The following is a 14,028-nucleotide window of genomic DNA, read 5'->3' on the forward strand; positions in this document are numbered from 1 at the left end:
TGTGCCCTTTCTACCTGCCCCAGCAGACCAGAAAGCAGTTTCCATGGGAAACAACAAACTTTCTTTGTGCTCCCGGGATAAGTATTTCTAGAGGGCAAAGTCGGGAGCCATTCTCTCCTTTAACACCTTGCCACCTCTGCCCAGAATTCACAACCACCGGGGCCTGTCTTAGCTGCCCTGGCTGTTAGCCCCCCCAGAGCCCCTCTTGGCTGCTCTGCTGAAAGCTGGTCAGACTGCCTCACTCCATCCCCTGCTTAGCTCCCCTAAGACCTAGGGGGCTCCCTACTGGCCAAGGGACAAGGCCAGACTCAACAGGACACCTGATGGGCCTCCCAAATGACCTGACCCTGGCCGGTCACTCCCTATGTCCCAATTTACACCCCAGCAGCACAGAACTCCTCGCCCAAAGGGGCTATTTTTGGCCTCTGTGCTCATGCCATCCCTTCTGCCTGGAATGCCCTTCTCCGCTGTCTGTCTGGCTAACTCCTGCTCATTCTAGAAGGCTCAGCTCCTCCTGAAAGCCCTCCCTGACCCCGGCCCCAGCTTTTTCCTCAGGGCATCATAGCACAGGGATGCTTTTGGTCTAATTCAGGAGAGCATCATGTGATACACTTTTAAAGTAATGACTTAAAATGTTATACAATATGAAACTCTATTATGTGATATGTTAGATTTCATGTCATTACATTGCGTTATATTATCTTTTTAGGTGGTATGCTATGTGACATAGGATGTGATGTGATATTACATCCCATGGTACTATGTTACACAGTGTTGGATTAGTGCCTGTGTCTCTGGCTAGACTGTGAGCCCGTTTCTCTTTGTGTCCCATCTTCTGGCACATACTAGGGCCCCCAAATAATGACACACCATTCTTTCCACTACAGTCCACACTGCGAGGGCTGAAAGTCCCTATGCTGACGGCAAGGGACATTCCCTTCTAGGGAAGGATTAACTAAGGGCTTTAGGACACAGCTAGGGAGATGCCCCTGGGCTCTCCTGTGCTCCAGTTGGGCTCACTCCCTTGTTCCCTTGAATCTGTAAGGAAAGCATTGTGTTTCAAATAACTGAAACCCCTCAAGCAGCAGCTTAAATTAACGGGGGCTGGCATTTTTCATAGTTCAGAAGTCAGCTGCTCCCTGGGATCCAAGAGTCCAGGCTTCTTTTGATCTTTGCCTCATGGCTGCAGAGTGGTTGCCACAGCACCAAGCTTTTCATCCTCAAGCTGCATCTACAGTCAGGGCAGGGTGCCATGCTAGGAAGAGTGTTTCTCCTCACCAGGGCAGTCAGCCTTGCCCAGACAGCCCCTCCCTTCTTCCAAAGGAAGATGCTCCCCTCGAACCCGAGAAAAACATCAAGGTCTGTCAGCTGGGAGGGCAGCAGAGAAAACAGCCACGTGGCTCATGCCTGGAGGGTTGACCCTGATTTGTGACAAGGTGGTTTTCTTCCCGGGGAGCTAACCATTGTCGTTATCTTAACCACAGCGTCAGAGCCCCACTTCTTTGAGCTTGCTCAGTCCTCACCACAGTCCCACAAAGTGAGTGTCACCAACCCCATTTTCAGGTGACAGTGCTGAGGTTCACAGAACCGAAATGACCTGACTAGGCCCCCAGCGACCTCGTTCCTGTGCACAGCACTTTCCAGTTTGCAAAGCCCTCTCACACCCATGATTTTCTTGAATCCTAGAACAAGCTCCTGGGGTCCACATTATTAAACATGGGAGTGAGATGAGGCGAAGTCGCCCAGGCTCAAGTAGCTGGGCAGGGCTGGGTGGGGCCTGGACAGGCTGAATCCAGGCCACCGCTGGCCTCTGTCCTCTGCTTTCTCAATGGTGAGGGTGTGAGCTTCATGGGTTGCCTGGCAGCGTGGGGTCTGAGGCTTGGAGGCACGGGTCTGAGTCTCAGCCCAACCACTCAGGAGATCTGTAACCTCAGGCACTTACCTTCAACAGGCTTCACTTTCCTCATAAAATATGGATAAAACCAGGCGAGGAGTGTTTGGGGAAATGAGGGCTGTGAAAGCATTTTGTCAACTGGAGGCACAGCACTCAGAGAGGGTCACTGGAGGCCACTGCTGGCCCATCAAGAAGGTGGGCAGAGGGACCTAAGTGTCCTCTCCTCACCCAGTGACTTAGAGAATGTGAATGCATGCACACACGCAGGTGTGCTGGCGTGTCCATAGGCCCCATCTGTTGGGGTCCAGTGGAGGGCCTCCCGCACGGTGGGCCGATTTCCCATGCACATGGGAAGGGGGTACCCCCTGGAAGGCGGCTGGTTGCCTTCAAGGATTTCAAAACTGTTCTCCCTGCACAGGGCCCAGGAGCCATTAAAGATGGCCCCTCAGTGGCAGGCAGGGCAGGGCAGAGCCAGGCAGCTGGGCATGTGGTGGGCAGCTCTGGGAATGAGCCGTGTGGAGCCCACCTGGAATCGGAGAGCTGCGACTGGGCATTGCTGGAAACTGTCAGTCCCCCTCTCAGCAGCTGTGCCTCCTGCCTCGCTTTCCTGCCAGCCCTGTTCCTGCCACCACCACGTACACACGAGTCCCTGCCACCACAGCCCACCCACCCCCTCCACACGCACACACAGGGGTTCTTCACTTGTTCAGTCTTTTTAGGTACATGAGTATTAAAAGATGAGTGAAACATGAAGGGCCCTGCCCTGCACATCTACTTAAAAATAAGTCGCCAGGAGTGTTTACTCTGTGTCAGGTACTGTTCTAGTGCTGGGGGTATTTTGGAGAATAAAACAGAGGCCCCACCCTTTGGAACTCAGAGCTAAACTACAGAAAGGCTATGCACAAAAATTCAGAGGAGGGCACCTCGGGACAGTCTTCGGAGCCCACTACACTTAGTCTGCATACAGTTCTTATGAGCTTGACTCTCAGGTCCCTCAGATCTGAACATCAGAACAAAAACAGCCTATGAGGGCAGGGGTCGGGGGGTCAGGTCCTGTAGCAGGTGCAGAGATAGCACCCAGAATCAGCCAGCGGCCTCATCGAGTAAGAAGAAACAGACACATGATAAAGAACAAGGCCAGAGGCTCAGAAGGACCGAGAGGCTGGGGGCCCCCTTAGTGTCAGGGCAGAGAGCCCGCAAGCCTCAGGGACCTTGGAATTGTGTGTGCACTGATGTTCATGGACTTGACCTTGAGTTGTCAAGAGGAAGCTAAAGTACATCTAGTAACATCGGGCTGAGAATGCAGGGAAGTGCATCAGTTATTGGGAAAGGGCCCATCCAAGCTGTTTTGGCAAAGAAAACATGTGGCTTCCTTTCTCCAGGGAAGTCGGCTTCTGTGCAGGAGCCTGTTCTCCTAGGATGGCGGAGCTAGGAGGGCTGGGCTTCTCGTCTGTTTTGTTCACTGTGGGGTCCCCAGAGCCTCCAGTGGAGCCTGGCGTGGTCTAAACGCTTGGTAAACGTTTGCTGGATGAATGGAGCAATGGAAGCATGAGGCAAGGCGGTGTTTTCAGTTGTTTTCCACAAATATCGAAGGGGAAGCGCCTCTGTGCCCACACAGAGGGAGGCCCTGGTGATCTGAAGTGGAGACAAAGTTCCTGCCTTGAGTTACTGATGGGTAAATGGGGCGACTGGGGACCCTTCCTACCCCACCCCCATGGAGTCTCTGTGCTCCGACATGTAGATACTAAGCACCCAGTGCTTGCCTTTGTAGCCATTGTATTCTTTAATCTTCCTGACAAGCTCATGCAGTAGATACTATTATTACCATTTTATAGGTAATGAAACTGAGGCACAGAGAGGTTAAGCATCTTGCTCAAGGCCATACAGCTGGTAGAATGGGGAAGTCAGGATTCAAACAGAGGTCATTGGTGCCATAGCTGGCCCATTTAACCACTGTGCTGGATTGTTTGCCAGTGAGTGTGCACATGTGTGTGTGTGTGTGGCAGTGAGTAAAGACCTCTAATCAGAGATGTCCCCACCCCCCACCTGGATCCCTCGGTGGCACCAGCATCTAGCTACGGGAGGGGCTTAGGGACAATGGAAGAGGCTGAGGGAGGTGTTCCTCATCTTAAAACTGCATCTGTATGGAATTTGGGCTTCCCAAATGGCTCATGGCCTCTCCAAACCGCGGGTACCCCAGTGATCCTGAAGTATCCACAGCCGTGCTCCCTTCTGGGAGTCTCCTGGAGAAGCACTGTGATCTCTGCAAAGGTTTGCTGGCCAGCACTTTGGTGTGATTTGGCTTGTCTGGTTGGTGCCCATCAATCCCTGCTGTGACTTTGCAGTAAGGACTGGGGAGGGGAGGTGCTTCGAGAAGCAGCAGGGTGATGGGAGTAGTTCCCAGTCTAGAAGGAGGCAGGCCTGATGGGGACCCTCCACTGTGGTTGTGGCATGTGAACTTACATGTCATGTGGGGCTGTCTGTAAAGATCGTGAGCCGGGCCCACAGGGCAGGTGAAGAGCAGAGCCTTTCTCGCATGACTGGACCACCAGTCTGCCTATTGGTCTGCTTTCCTCCACCTTGGGTGCCTCCTCCAGCCTGAGTGGGCTGCCCCCTCCTGCTTGAGTGCTTCCTCCCTCCAGCCTGGGTGCCTCTTCTGGCTGTGCAGTGTGGCCATGGGCCTTTTGAGCTGCTGGCATCTGGAAGAGCAGTGAAGCCAAGTAAAATGACCGGACAGTGTCGCAGGACGGAAGCAGGTGGGAAGCCGCAGCAGCTGCCTGCAGCTTCGCCTGGGCCAGCTCGACCCTCACAGTGCCCCATGCTGGGGGTGAGCTGGGGTGGGGGCCAAGAAAGACAGATAGATTGGTGGACGTGGAGAGAAAAACAAAGAAGAGGCCAAGGAAGAGTTGGCAGAGACATATAGGCAGAGCACGGAGAGGGAGACAGCTCGGCAGCCAGAGAGAGTGGTCTGCAGCCTGAGAAGGCGTCGGCATGGTATGGCTGCCCCTGTAGGCCCAGTGGGCTCCTATGAGCTCCGGCCCTGGCCCTGGGGGTGCTGGGCCTCCCACTACCAGCCACCTTCCCTTAGGCTCCAGGAGTCGAAGGCCAAGATTTTCTTAGAACCAAGTAGGTGACAGTTGGGTGGATGGCTTGGGGACCTGCTGCTCCTGTTTGCCTGTGAGGAAACTGAGGTCTGTAGGGGTTAAGGGTCTACCTTGCTCTGCTGCATCCTAGCAGTGTGGCCTAGGGCAAAGGAGGTCACCACTCAGGCCTCCCTTTCCTCATCTGCAACATGGGCACAGCGGTAGGCACCTCCCAGGAATTGCGAAAGACAGCACATGCAAACAAGTGCAGCATGTGCTTGGTAAGGGGCTGCCTTCTGTAAATGGTGACTCTGAGCACTGATGCACTTGCTTCTGTTCCCAGGCTCTGGGAGGATGGGGTGTTGGTGGTGGAGGTGTGTGGGGTAGGGGAAGGAACTGTGGCAATCACACCGACAACCATTCGTGGTGTAGGGGGATGTAGGAGGAGTTGGGATAAAGAGCTTCAGGAGTTCAGAGGAGGAACCCATCGTCCCCACCTTGCGTTGGGTGTGGGGCTGGTGGGGGTAAGAGGGTGGACATGAACAGGCCCTCATTGTCCTGGACTAGGGAGGCAGCAAGGACTCAACTGACAACCCCCAGCCCCAGCCCTGAACTTGTGGAACCTACATTCTAGCGGGTGGAAGTAACTCCAAGTAAGGCCCTGCAACACTGTGGAGTACATGGTAGGTGCTCAATAAATGCTAGCCTAGGATACCTGGGACCCAGCAACACCTCTAGCATCTTACCACAGGAAGGGCTTCCCAGGTTACCTGCTCTTGTCCTCAACATTGCCTGATGCAATGATTGTTTCTTACTGATAGGAAAGTTCTTCTACACGGCCTTGACTGACTCTGAGGTTTGAACACATCCATTGGCCTCAGTGAAGGAGGGCTTTGACCGCTGGCCCTACCTTGCTCCTGACCTGGGGCCTGTGGGGCAGCTTTCTGCACAGCACAGCTGAGGCTGTGCCAGTCCCCTCCTCTCTGGTGAGCAGCCTTGAGAAATACAGAAAGGACTGGGTGGAATCCGCAGCAGCAGCCAGCAACGGTGGTCTTCAGCTTTCCCCTAGAGTTAGACTGTAAGCTGCCCTAGTGCATGGGACAGGACTGGCCCCTATTAGGAACTAATACATCTTTGCTGAATAAATGACTTTTTCTCCCCATTTTTGGCCTCCAGGCCAACTGTCCTGGGTCACTGAAGGCTCTGGCCATAACTGAAACTCTTAGACACTTGGGACCTTGAAGGGCCCTCCCAGCCCGGACACAGCACTATCCTCGAGTCATGCCCTGTTCCTGCCCCCCGCAAATAGCAGCCAACTCCAACTGCTCATAAATTTCCTGCCTGTCACCCATGGTGCCCAGGCCAAGCAGGCAGGAGGTGCTGGGGGCTGACTGGTCCATACCTGCTTCCAGGTCCATGGGAGCTTGGAGGCCAGAAGTCTAGGCCTTGCGCCTGTGCCCAGAATAACCTCTGCAAAGCCTGGCCCTTGGAGAAGATGTGAAAGCAGATCTGTCAAATGCAAGGATGTCCAGGCTTGAGTGTTAAAGAAAACACCAATGCAGCTTATGATGCAGCTTGTACAGCGTAATTCCACTTCTCATAAAATACTGTATGTGAGTACGCATATGCATGGGAATAGCATATGGGACAGTAGTCACCCAAATGTTATCAGTGGTTTGCTGTCAGTGGAGAGATTAAGGTGATTGAAACAATTTTCTTTCTGTTCACTCCTCTGTATTTTCTTTTTCTCTTTTTTGAGGCAGAGCACTTTGGGAGGCTGAGGTGGGTGGATCACTTGAGGTCAGGAGTTCAAGACCAGCCTGGCCAACATGGTGAAACCCCATCTCTACTGAAATACAAAAATTAACTGGGTATGATTATATACGCTTGTAATCCCAGCTACTTGGGAGGCTGAGACTCGAGAATCATTTGAACCCAAGAGGCGAAGGTTACCGTGAGCCAAGATCACACCACTGTACTCTAGCCTGGGTGACAGAGTGAGATTCTGACTCAAAAATAAATAAATAAATAAATAAACAAACAAACAAATAAATAAATAAAGATGAGGAAATTGACCAGGCATGGTGGCTCACATCTGTAATCCTAGCACTTTGGGAGGCTGAGGCTGGAGGATCGCTTGAGCCCTTAAGTTCAAGACCAGCCTGGGCAACAAAGTGAGACTCCATCTCTACAAAAGATAAAAAAAACTAGCCAGGTGTGGTGGCATGTGTGGTCCCAGGTATACAGGAGGCTGATTAGGGAGAATCACCTGAGCCTGGGAGGCTGAGGTGGCAGTGAGCCTTGTTTGCACCACTGCATTCCAACCTGGGCAACAGAGCAAGAAGCTGTCAAAAAAAAAAAAAAAAAGATGAGGAAACTGAGAATTGGAGAGGTTAAGCATCCTGCTCAGGGCCCCCCAGCTGACTCTGGGGCCAAGATGAACCCCAGTAAGAATCAAGAGCAGCATTCAGAGGCAAACATGCAGCCCCCTTTCTAGCCCACATACTGGTGTACTTAACAGTGAAAGGCAAACTAATACTGTGGTTTTTAAAAATTCTCTTCCCATGCCATATCTGCTCTTTTTTTCACCTTTTAGTTTTAAAATAACATTTGAAATCTGACTGCCCTGTTTAGGAAAGACCAGTTTAAAAAAAAGTCAGGATTTCAACCCCATTGGAGGTTTATTCCCTCCTGCATGTAGAAGGCTGTATCAAAATTGCTTAAATACAAAAAATGTATAATTTGAAGTAGTGGAAAATGGTTAAGTAGGTAAAGTGGGTATCATAGACTGACAGTAAATGTAAAAGGTAAAATAACTTAAAGGCAGATAAAATCGTTTTTTTAAATACCCCAAAGTGGTAAAATTACCCTGCAGTGCACAGAAGTGATCAGGAGAGGAAAACAATTAGAAGTTTGTTTTTTTTTAAAACTGGAAATGAACAAAAGCATAAAGGATGCTAAATTGTTCCAGGGTTCATAACAATTACCACAACTTCCCTGAAAGTATAGATAGACCCATTTACAAAAACGCTCCATATTGCATTTGAAATAGGAGAAATATTTTGTAATATACAAAGCAACAGTGAGTAAAATGCCTGTGACTTGAAGTAGCTATAATTGAATCAACCAGTATTTATTTGTTGTTGTTGTCTCCCTCTGACACCCAGGTTGGAGGGCAGTGGCATAATCTCAGCTCACTGCAACCTTTGCCTTCTTGGTTCAAGAGATCCTCCCACCTCAGCCTCAGAGGGAGCTGGGATTACAAGCGTGCATCACCGCACCCAGCTAACTTTCGCATTTTTAGTAGAGATGGGGTTTTGCCATGTTGGCCAGGCTGGTCTCGAACTCGTGACCTCAACAGATCCTCGTGCTTTGGCCTCCCAAAGTGCTGGGATTACAGGTGTGAGCCACTGTACCTGGCCCAGTATTTATTGAGATACTGCTGTGTGTTAGACTGTTCTGGGCATTGGAGCTACAACAGCAAACAAAACAGGCCACATCCCTGCCCACATGGAGCTGGCATTCTGGCCATAAACAAGTGAACAGATAAAAAGATGATTTCTGCTTGTGATAAATGCTCCCACTTTGCCACACTGACCAAATCACCTTGCTCTGACTTGGCACGTCAGACTAGCTGAGAGGGACCTGTGAGGCTATCTCATCTAGTCATTCTCAAGGTTAATTTTAGTAGCAGAACCTGTTGTTTAAAGGACATCTTCGGCCGGGCGCGGTGGCTCACACCTATAATCCCAGCACTCTGGGAGGCCGAGGAGGGCGGATCACCTGAGGTCGGAAGTTCAAGACCAGCCTGGCCGTGGAGAAACCCTGTCTCTACTAAAAATGCAAAAAATTAGCCGAGCATGGTGGTGCACACCTGTAATCCCAGCTACTCAGGAAGCTGAGGCAGGAGAATCGCTTGAACCTGGGTGGCAGAGGTTGCAGTGAGCCAAGATCGCGCCATTGTACTCCAACCTGGGTAAAAGAGCAAAACTCCATCTCAAAACAAATAAAAATAAATAAATAAATATATAAATAAAGGACATCTTCCGTGGTGGCAGGGGTTCTGAGGACAGTAAGCTAGGGAGTAAGCCAGGCCCAGAGCCTTGGCTGGCAGCAGAAACACAAAAACCCACAAAGGGCCAGAGCTGGGGGGAATGCAAGCCTCTCGCACTGTGCCCCTCACATGGGACACAGGATGTTGCCAGGCGTTCCATGAAAGGGGTTCTGTGGTGTGGTGGTCACAGCGGGGATGCTTGCTATCCTCCATATTTGCAATTATGCACCCCCACATGCAACCTACCCCACACACAACCTCTTATGAAGAGGTATCATTGGCATCTTTGTCTCCTATCCCTTGGCCACAGCTGATTGGTCCAGGGGAATAAATCAGACCTAGGCTAGACCAATGGGCGCCCTCCACTGGGTCTCCGGGATTGGCATGCCGGGAGACCAGGCCAGTCGGTAGTCAGGGAGGAAGGCAGATATCTGCAAGTGACTGTTAGCAGGCATCTAGAGGGCAGGGCCACAGACTGCCCCTACTGACCTTTGCAAGCCCTTTGCTACCTTTCCTAAGACCTTCCCCTGGTCTCTGTGAAACGCCCTTTTGTAACTTTAAATGAGCTTCCCTTTCCTGGAGGGTTGAAGTGAGTTTCTGCTCCTCACAATGCAGTAGCAATTACATGATCAAATCAGTTAGGAAGGCTGGCTACAGTGGCTCACGCCTGTAACTTTGGGAGGCTGAGGCGAGGGGATTGCTTGTGTCTGGGAGTTCAAGACCAGCCTGGGCAACATAGTGAGGCCTTGAATCTATAAAAAACAAAATCAAAAATTAGCCAGGCATGGTGGTGCATGCCTGTAGTCCCAGCTCCTTGGGAGGCTGAGGTGGGAAGATCGCTTGAGCCTGGAAGGTCAAGGCTGCGCTGAGCCGTGATCTCGCCACTCAGCCTAAGTCACTCAGCCTAAGTGACAGAGTGAGACCCTGTTTCAAAAAAAAAGTCAGTTGGGAAACTGGGTCATTAAAGCCGCACAAATTTCTTCGCTACAGGACTTTTCGGAGCCTTTGATATCGTAATACATGCAGCGACTTTCCAAGTTGGGGTCAAGGTATGTGGTATTTCCCAAATTCATGGAATGCCTCACCTAGCTCGTGTTCCACAGAACACCTTTTGGGCAATGCCAATCTGCCTCCCCTCCCTCACTGTACAAGTGAGGGAATGAAAGCACGGAGTGGGAGAGTGAGTTACCCAAGGTCACACAGCTGCTGAATTGCAGAGAAAGTCCTGGTACCTGAGGCCTCCCAGTGTTCTTCCCATTACATCCCAGTTGTCATAAGACTTCCTTGGATGGATGATGTATGTGCTGAGATTCCTGGGCTGAGGTGGTGGTGGTCCAGTGTAGACACCAGGAAAAGGGTGGGGTCAAGAACTGAAGATCAGGCCTTGGCCAGAGAAACCCCTGTCTCCTTTAATCTTGGATGGTAGCTGTGGCTTCAGCAGGGACTAAGAGCCAATAAAGGGCTTGGGGCTGGCCCCAGGCTCCCCCGACCGCCTTTATAGCATGGCCAGGAGGACGGCTCCAGCGAACCCAGCCTCCCCTTCTTCCTCAGGCCACGGGCAGGCTGAACAAGAGAAAAACATTTTCTGCCCATGGCAGGGCCCGCCCAGGCAGCCAGCGCCGGGATGACGCGGGCTGTAAATCACCCTGTGGACCACAGACCCAGTGCCATCCCCACGGGTTTCCTTTCCGCTTCTTAATCCTCCTCCTCAGACTCGGTAACACAAAGCAGATTCCTGCTGGGGCCAGCCATGCACAGTGGGCTTGGAGAATGTGGCCTGGGATTTACCACATCAAGATGCTCCCGCCTCTCACTTTTCCTTTTCTCCCTCCTGAGCCGCTATTAGCTGGAGAGCACTCCCTCCCTCTGGCCCGGCTCCCTCACCCTCCTTGGACCCCACTTCAGCCTTGCCCCAGCCTTGCATCTTGGCTGGCCGCCCCGGCCCACGGGGCTCACCAGGGCCTGTGGTTAGCAGGCCCTCCAACGTCGTGGTTTGGCTCCATCCCGGCTCCCCAAGCCTCTGTCTCAGTGAGAGCAGCCTCTGTGTGGTAGAATGAACACTGCCGATCTGGATTCAAATCCCGACCCTGGCAACTTCCAGCACTTCCTTCTCGGAGCCTGGGATCACTCACTCATGAGAGGGGGGAATGAGAGTGCTCCCTGGCAGGTCGGAGGCGCCTGACAGATGTTTTGCTTTAAAAATAACTAGTTATTAATAGCTGTTGGTTGAGGGTTGGAGCACGAATCAAAAGGGTGTTTGGAGTTGCTTTAAGAGGGATGTGTTGTACCAGGTTCAGGGACTTTGTTATTTTCATCCTGGTTGGATCTGGAGGTCTCACAGAGCCTCCCCACCAGCTCTGACCTCCCCAGAGAGCTAAAACCCCACAGCCCCCATGACCTTGCCCCCTGTCCCATTGCTTCCTGGTAGCCAGTTACAACCTCTGCTCAGCGCCAAGTTCAGCTGCCAGAATGAGGATTGCACAGATCAGGGCTGCAGGGAATTTACAGGTGGTCTAACCCAGCAATTTTCAAACCGTGCTCCTTAGCACCCTGATTCTCAGACATGTCCCAGGCTCTCTGTTGGAAGGAATGCAGTAGGTCTCTGGGTCCCCCTCCCTCTGTGTCCCCTGACTCCACTGCACCAAATAGACAGAACCATGTTTTCTGTATTAGCTAACACGTACTTCATTCTCCTGCTTAGAAGGAGCTTTCATTGATCTGCTCCAGCCATGCCATTTTACAGATGAGGACACTGAGGCCTAGAGAAGTCAAGTGAGTTGTTCGAGGTCACCCAGCTGGCAGGTGAATGTGCTACAATTAGAATGGGCCTTGTGACTCCTAGGACAGCGCAAGGAAGCTGCAGACGGCCGTTCCAGTGGGGCTGAGCCTGCAGAGGAGCCTGCCACCCCAGGTGGGGATGGGCCTCTGAGATCCCTCAAAGGGGTGGCCCTGGGGATTGTGGTGTCAGCCCCAGGTGTCCCTGAGCTTCCAGCGGCCCTGGCTCCCACTACCCACTGTGGTCCTCTTCTTTCCCCAAACCAACCAAAACGCAAGGCCTCTGAAATGCAGCACTAAGGAGGAGGGGGGCAGTGTGGGCTCTGGAGGCAACCAGGCCTGGGTTTGAATCCTGGCTCTTCCACTTATCGAACCCTTCAAGATGGAGGCCCCTGCCTGGAGGACTCAGTGAGGGGACATTCTGCAAGTGTCCGGAAACAGGAACCAGGTGGAGTAGGGGCAGCTTCTAATGGCTGGTCATGTCTTTCAGGAGTGACTGGCTGCGGGCGAGACCAAGGCCACCACTGTGGGCCCTCCTTCCAGTCAGGCCTGAGGACAAGGTGAGCTCGCTGAGTCCAGCCTCGTGGTCTTCTCCAAGATGCCGCCAGACGCCCGGCCTACAGCCTGTCAGGGTCGGATCGGAGCACGTCTGCCTCCCTCTCCCCTCCGCCCTCACCCAGCCACTCCGAGGCTGCTTCGCACTTTGCCCTCTGCCTGGTGGGGAGGGGAGAGCTCAGTCCCCTACTCACTCAGAGCCCAAGGCCCACTGTCCAGCTGCAGAAATTCATTGCCAAAGATTCGACAGAGACACTGAAGGAAATGGGGTGATGAAACCCCACAGCGAAAAGCCACACCGTTGCTCTGTGACTTTTGCTCCTCCTGTTGCCTGAGCCCCATCTCAAGCCGAAGATGAGTCAGCGGTTCTGCCAGGAGCTCATGGAAGGGATGGGCATTTGATGAGCCCTGGGGCACCGGGCCCTCTGACCTGGCGCTCTCTCTCCACCAGGCCTTGCACTGACTGAGTGCAAGACAAGTCTTAGGGGCTGTGAGAGGGAGGCTGGGGTGCCTGGGTGGGGCCAGGAGTGGGGCCTGAGTTCCCTGCCCACTCTTTCCCCTCCATTGGCTGCCCAGGCCGCCAGCCCCAGTTCTCAGTGTCCCCTGGGTCCAGGCTTCTTGGGCCCTGAGCATCACCAGAAGGGAGTAAGCAGGGAGAGAAGCAATGTTACTGCCTCCCCTACACCAGGGACTTGCACCAGGGCAGCTACCTACGGGCCTTTGCTCCCCCAGCCAGCCTCTCCTCACCGAGACCCATCCCCATGGGCCCCCATCCCAGGCAGCCAGCACCATGGGCGGGCCCTGCCATGGACAGAAAGAGTTTTTCTCTTGTTTACCCTGCCTGTGGCCTGAGGAAGGAGTAGAGGCTGGGTTGGCTGGAGCCGTTCTACTGGGCAAGATGGAGCCCCACTTGGAGGAGGGTGGTCTGTTGCAGGGTGTGCAGGGGCAGAGGAGGAAGGGACCAGGGGACTGGGCCAGTATGTGGAGGACGGGAGCCGGGGGACGTGTTCAAAGCCAAGGCCTGCCCCTTCCTTGTGCTCAAATGGCCAAAGCTGTTCATGTCTGTGCTCAACCATCTGCTTCAAATTGAAGTAAAAGCCCCAAGATGTCAAGAAAACACTTGTGTTGAGTGGACTCTGTGGGTGACCAGGACTTTGGCTGGTCATCGGCTGGGGAGTGTGAGGGAGGGGGTCGGTCTCTAGCGACAGGTTGAGAGCCCTTCAGGAGCAAGTGCTGTGTGAGTGAGAGTGTGTGTGTCTGTGTGTGGAAGGGGGTGAAGGCTGGTTCTCACAGTAGTCTCAGCCTGGACTAGTGACCAGGAGGCCTGGTCAGGAACACATGAGGAGCCCTCTCTGTCCACACTGCACTCATTCTGCACCATGTATTTATGAGATGGGGGCCCCTATTATTAACCCCATTTCACAGGTGAGGAAACTGAGGCCCCAAGGAGACAGGGCCAGCTGGTGACAGAGCCAGTTGTTGAATCAGGATGGCCTCACTTCAAATCCTGTGCTCTCAAACCTTTTCCAGCCCCATCACCAGTCTCAGCCCAAAGTCTCTGTGTGGCCTTGTCACATCGCTTCACCTCAGTGGGCCTAAGGTAGGGACAATAAAGGCCCACTGGGACTGGGGGAAGGGGTGATAAGATAAAAAATAGGAGAGCACTG

The 14,028-nt window shown here is 52.9% G+C and overlaps 1 protein-coding gene across 1 annotated transcript in view; it reads left to right on the forward strand.

The window, feature by feature from the left end:
- Positions 1-13,478, forward strand: part of ATOH8 (atonal homolog 8 (Drosophila)) — a 68,925-nt gene extending 55,447 nt beyond the window's left edge. Inside the window, exon 4 of the mRNA XM_011925757.1 lies at positions 12,297-13,478. Coding sequence (XP_011781147.1) covers positions 12,297-12,302 — 6 coding nt within the window. The 3' untranslated portion in view covers positions 12,303-13,478. The remainder of the gene's footprint in view (positions 1-12,296) is intronic.
- Positions 13,479-14,028: the final 550 nt, after the last annotated feature.

This window comes from Colobus angolensis, unplaced genomic scaffold (assembly GCF_000951035.1).
Source record: "Colobus angolensis palliatus isolate OR3802 unplaced genomic scaffold, Cang.pa_1.0 Scaffold118, whole genome shotgun sequence".
In the NCBI taxonomy this organism is placed as follows: Eukaryota; Metazoa; Chordata; class Mammalia; order Primates; family Cercopithecidae; genus Colobus; species Colobus angolensis.